Source organism: Eptatretus burgeri, chromosome 1 (assembly GCF_056783735.1).
Source record: "Eptatretus burgeri isolate ZD-2024b chromosome 1, Ebu_testis_v1, whole genome shotgun sequence".
NCBI classification, from domain to species: domain Eukaryota; kingdom Metazoa; phylum Chordata; class Myxini; order Myxiniformes; family Myxinidae; genus Eptatretus; species Eptatretus burgeri.
The window spans coordinates 19,420,188-19,426,187 of NC_140961.1; the positions used below are offsets into that span (position 1 = coordinate 19,420,188).

The 6,000-nt window shown below is 44.2% G+C and overlaps 1 protein-coding gene across 1 annotated transcript in view; it reads right to left on the reverse strand.

Moving 5' to 3' along the window:
* Positions 1-4,002, reverse strand: part of LOC147033964 (gamma-glutamyl hydrolase-like) — a 50,283-nt gene extending 46,281 nt beyond the window's left edge. The window contains 3 exon segments of the mRNA XM_085873862.1: positions 118-204; positions 3,805-3,874; positions 3,877-4,002. Coding sequence (XP_085729988.1) covers positions 118-204; positions 3,805-3,874; positions 3,877-3,996 — 277 coding nt within the window. The 5' untranslated portion in view covers positions 3,997-4,002.
* Between the last annotated feature and the right edge of the window lie 1,998 nt (positions 4,003-6,000).

Consider the following 6,000-nt stretch of genomic DNA (forward strand, 5'->3'; position numbering starts at 1 on the left):
GGGGTGAAAACAGTAACCTCCGTCCATCTTCGATGGCGGAGGTTAATAACACGTGCAGTTGCATTTTTCATGGTAAAGTTTGCAAACCTTATCACACATGCTCCCGGACGGACTCACCGATAATAGGTCGATGGTTGATCACAGGGGAAGCATTCGCACCCCAGACACAAAGCAATGTCAAGAAGATGAAAACTAGAGCCATTTCTGCAGACAGACGCGCGCGCACACACACTCTCCAACAATGCGTGATAACAACACTTTAACTCATCTCAGTAATTAAAATAAGTGCAGTCTCATTTGAAGCTTATTCGTGCAACATGTTGTTCATCAAACCTCTGAATAAGTGATGGTACTGGAAATATCTGAAATGGAAGTTTTTCAGGATGACAGCATGCAATGGCTGTTTGAATCCCTTATATTTTTGAATGCAGCCGGTTGCATCATTTGCTGGGGGGCCCAGTTGTGCTGCCCCCTGTAGGTTAGAGGAGTTGGTAATTTGTTCAGGGTGCCGGTGATAACTCGCCTCCTCTTCGTGAAGGACGCCGTGAGATCTTTAACGTCCACCAACTAATGCCGGCAGATTCCCATTTCACATCCATTCGAAGAACGAAACACGCATTGATGAATAACCCTGCCTGTGAAGTAGAAGGATGTTAATTTAGAGCTGGATCGGATTCAATCCCAGGACGGAGAGCTTCGAGGGCCAATACCTCTCAGCCATTCTGCCAGTTCGGCTGTTTTAATGAGAAAGTAAGAGTAAGTCCCCTGGATATTTGACTTGACTGTAGGATACAATGTCACTTAGACGTTTATGCGGTTCCATGATTTTATCTACAATTCTATGCAAGACGCCACATTGTCGGACTTTGGGCTTGAAAAACAAATTGGCATCTATCTTCAAGTTCAAGATTATAGTGGTGTTTTAAAAGTTTTACGATGAAGATGTCCTTGGTTTGTGATATAAAACTGTGGAGGCAATGTATTGATGGAAACACTACGACCAGGAAATATGATACGTACAGTACATATAGCAGACATCCAAATGGACAAAATCATCTTTTTCTCCGAACCTAACAGACTGAAACTGTCAAAAAGACAGTTTTTTCTTTGCTGAAACTTCTTTCACACAATGAAGGATTTCCAGAAGTACAATCTTGCAACATGTTTATAAATGCATGTCATAGATCCCTGGTTGTTCACTGATCGTGAACCAGAGAAACTACACTTACAATGCTTAGCCCTTACGGTGTTCTCATCTGAGCACTTGGTGGTGGTTCCTGGTGGTGGTTCCTGGTGGTGGCATCCCATGCTAAAATCCTCTATAGAGTGTTCATTTATCCATTGACGAATAATGTTATTGTAAGGTACACCAATATTCAATACAACCTTGTCTGACGTGCATAAACTCATCTTCGAGCTTCACTTTCTTACCTTCAACTTATTCATTTTAACACTCGTGAATTATCAATTCGCTTCACACCTTGTGCGCTCTATTTTCAGATGCCTACAGTGCAACCCACATCTTTCATAATAAATGTGTGTCAGTCAGTGTGTCTGTGTGTGTCTCCTCCATAACTCCAAAACCATAAAACTTAGCAGCCTGAAACTTTGCATGCATATTAAGAGAACTCCAAGGAAGTGCATGAATGACACCTGGGTGTTTGACCTTTTGACAAATTATTAATTCCTCTTCTCCATATTCTCGTAATAAAGCTTTGTTGAAAATTTGATGACAAAAGGTAAAAAAGTTACGGCCCAAACAGACAGACAGTCAGACACACAATGCTATTGCAAAACCATGTCTCTTGTTGTGTGTGGGGATGGGCTAAATATACACCAATTACAAAAGAGCAATACAGGCCAATTTTAAACATGGCACTGAACAACAATTCGAACAACTCGACATTAACATCACCACCAGCATTGACATCCACATCAAACAGCTCATGATGATCATTACAACCACAACTACCAAATACTTATCCATTTCAAAGGGAAATATTTAAAAAAAAAAATCACTCAACCAACACCATACACATGTACAAATTTATAAACATCACCATCAAGTCTAACAGCAGCACAACACCCTCACATTCAGCCATGACTAGCACAGACAACATGCCATCAGAGAAACAACAAGCTGTCATCCTCTTGGACTATCATACAAACATAAGTCACGTAGGACCCAGAAGAGAGGAAAGAAGTATTACAAGACACAAACTCAGCTACCAACTCTCGACAACACCAACAGAATCGTGGGCACTAAACTTCCACCCATCAACGAGACACAGAAATGATCCGCCAGGTCTGATCATGTTCACATTTCATGCCTCCACTGTGACACCACCAACAGCTTTTACAACACAAACATGGACTCAATGACACCTGCAACCTCTGCTCGGCTGCCCCACACACGATTAGACATATTCCGAAGACTGTGTTGCCCTGATGGTGTCACGGTGTCACGTGTCACCTATAATGGTGTCACGTTACTCCAGGTTGGTTATCCCAAGCAAAAAACCCCACATGTATAAACACATTCCACATTGCCATCTGTGAGATATACGAGACAGTGTGATATCATTGCCACAGAGAGCAGGTTTTAAGGTTTGGAGTCATGGGTTTCCTCAGTTAGCGTGTTCACCAATGAGTGCTTTTGGTCCTGGATTTTCATCTTATTGAAAACAAATCATGATATTTCATGGATCATATTTATGCCACATGCGTTTGAGAGACAACTAATCAATGAATTCCCCACGGCAACATATACTGGCCTCGCACGAGTTACCTGAGGCATGGCGGCCACCCTCGAGCTACCTATTGCATGGTGGCCACCCACCTGTCACCTGCGGCAGCTTCTGAGTAACCTGCAGATGGCGGCCACCCTCGAGTTACTTATGCCGTCGCGGCCTCACACAACTCATGGCGTGGCATGGCAGCCACCCTCATGTTACCTGTAACGTAGATAAAAACCTGTTATACCTGCGATAAATAAGCTCCCAGTGACATAAAATTGGTTGGATCACTTGATACAACTTTTGATAAAGAGTTTAGGTTCCCATTTACAATCCCATTGATTGGACCTGCTTATTAAACTACAGGTTTTGTGGATATATCTATGGACTTTGGAAGATTACTTTATTGTACCACTCTTGAACCTGGATGTGGAAAGCCTGCTTTGTATCCCTCTAATCTCAGTGTTCATTCGCACACACCCGTTCCTCCAGGAAACCTCAGATCGTCGTGGAGAATGAAAATCTCATTAATTGAGAATGATGAGATATAATGAAGTAATTACCATAAATCGAGTTTTTGAATTCGACTTTGGTTGTTTCCCTTAAAGTGTCGTGGAACAACGAACGTTAACCACCACTGAGATAAGTGCGTTATCGCTAGTTAACCCCTCCTGGTTATGAAAGGTGCATAAAGAGGAACCACCCGGCTATCATGGACCAAATATCCTGTTACTGAGCCACAGTTGAATGGCTCCTCCATGGCGCAACATCCTTGTTATTCCATATGGCGGACACGAGATATAGCAAGAAACGCTCCGCAAACATGTTACCAAAACAGAAGATCTGTCTTCTGGCTTTACCGGTGTGTTGTTAATACAAATTGTAGATATTAACTACAAACTATACCAATTGTATTATACACTACAGTCTACGCACATGATACCAAGGTGAACACATTGACGTTGGCTCAACATTGATGTCCTTTTATATCGATGTCAGTGTGCCAGCTGGGAAGGTAGGTAGCTGGGTGAACACGGTAGCTTCTCACAGGTGTATAATGATGTCGTACCTGCTGTGTAGCGATGATGCGACGATACCCGGTGTCGTGACGTTAGTTTCTTACGATCACCTTCCCAGTGCAACAGCTGCTGCTAGCGCAGCCGAACCTCAGAGCTCCAGGTTGAGTGGTCTGTCCCACGAGATCTGCGCTCGTCCAAAGTGAGGCCGGTTCTGGGAGTTTTAACACTTGAACCTGGTACATATGATCCTACGGCAACATGATCGCTTCTGTGAGGAACCTTCATCGCCCTCTGCTGTCAACTGTACCACATGTCACATTACCGCAAGGAAGTACGAGCAGAAAGACATGAGAGGAGGCCAATTGGCCACCATGCTTGTGTCTGTGTCACACTCATATCCGTCCACACCTGTCAATCCCAACTCAACCACATGAGCTGTTAGGCACACTCACCTTGCACGATAATTAACCCACTCACCCAAAAACCCAAACGACGAGCACACTCACCCTGCACGAGAGTCAACCCACCCACAGCACGAGCACGACATCCATCAAAGGGCAGGGCTCAGGGGGAAGGTGGAGGAGGAGGAGATTGGGACCATACTCTGTGCAGAGCGTTGGTGCTGCCTCAGCAGTCTCCTTTCAGCCTGGTGTTGACTTAATGGTTAGGGTGGCAGCTTGGGATCCTAGGTTCCTGAGTTCAAGCCACGTTGGGCCGCTGAATTAATACACCAGGAGGTTGACTCAGCCTGTCATCCTTCCGAGGTCGGCAAAATGAGTACCAGTGCACTGGTAAGGGGGACACTGTATCAGCAGCATAGCTGCGTCCCAACCAATGATGCAACCAGCAGCGAGAGAGAGAGAGAGATAGCAATCTCCTTGGCTATTGGGCACAATCCTGGACGGGTAACCACTCCGACACAGTATACCAGCATGCTGGCACTCATTTTGTCGACCTCAGAAGGATGACAGGTCGAGTTAACCCCACCTGGTATTAATTCAACAGCTGAGTTGGATTTGAACTCAGGATCTTCGTATCCAAAGCCCGCCACCCTAACCATTAAGCCAACACCAGGCATGGGGAAGGTGGACATGCATTAATTTAACAACTACGTCCACTTCCCAAAATTCCAAACCTTCACTAACATCACAATTCATAGTGACTCAAGTTAAGGTGAGATATACTGTATCTATAATCTATAATAATAATGAAGATAATTAACAGCCTTATTTAATTATATCCTTTATAAATGCTCATCCTTGATCACCTTGCTCTCCATCGCTGGGGTCTTATTTCGCCATTTTGTTCTGCCTGCTCAACAATGCCTTGACTTGGGAAAGGCCGCGATGGTTTATCGTTACTATAGTTCACTGGCCGGTGTTTGTGTGCTTCTTTGTTTGTCACACTACTCTTCCTCCAATTCTGCGCAGATTACATCCATACTGGCTACATAGGATCAGCATGAACCCATGCAATTAATGAATAGGGGTGTATGTTTTATCATTATCGGTGGTCTTGGGGGTTGGGGGGGGGGGAGGATGCAAATTTTCTATGTAAATGTGTATCGTGTAGCACCGCCTCCAGGTGGGGGAGTGTATTACAATTCTCCGCCATTTACAGTCCAGTATTCCTGTGTCCCCACATTTTCCAGTTCGGTGAGGCGTTTTGCATTTATAAGCAGTAGGTATGTTTTTACTTCATGCACATAACCCGGGTTATTTTTTTTTGCCAACACAGACTGTCAGTTGCCTATACACCGACCAAATAAAGGTATGCATCAGAAGAAAATGTTGCATGCTTGAAACAAGATCGCCGAAAGGATGGGTGCTCTGCGAGTTATCTATCTTTATACATACTAATATATGTGTGTGTGTGTGTGTGTGTGTGTGTGTGTGTGTGTGTGTGTGTGTGTGTGTGTGTGTGTGTGTGTGTGTGTGTGTGTGTGTGTGTGTGTGTGTCAGTGTGCCTTCTCCATAACTCCAAAACCATAAAACCCAGCAGCCTGAAACTTTACATACATACTAAGAAAACTCCAAGGAAGTGCATGAATGAAAATTGGGTGTTTGGGTTAATTAAAACACCCCTTTTGAAGATAATTAATGGCTTTATTTAATTATATCCTTCATCAGGCGATCCTCAGCCATCTTGCTCTCAAGGGTCTTAAAGCGTTTCCTGGGTAACCTCGCTGGGGTCTGAAGCCACCATGTTTTTTGGCCTGCTCAACCGTGCCTTGACTTGGAACAGGC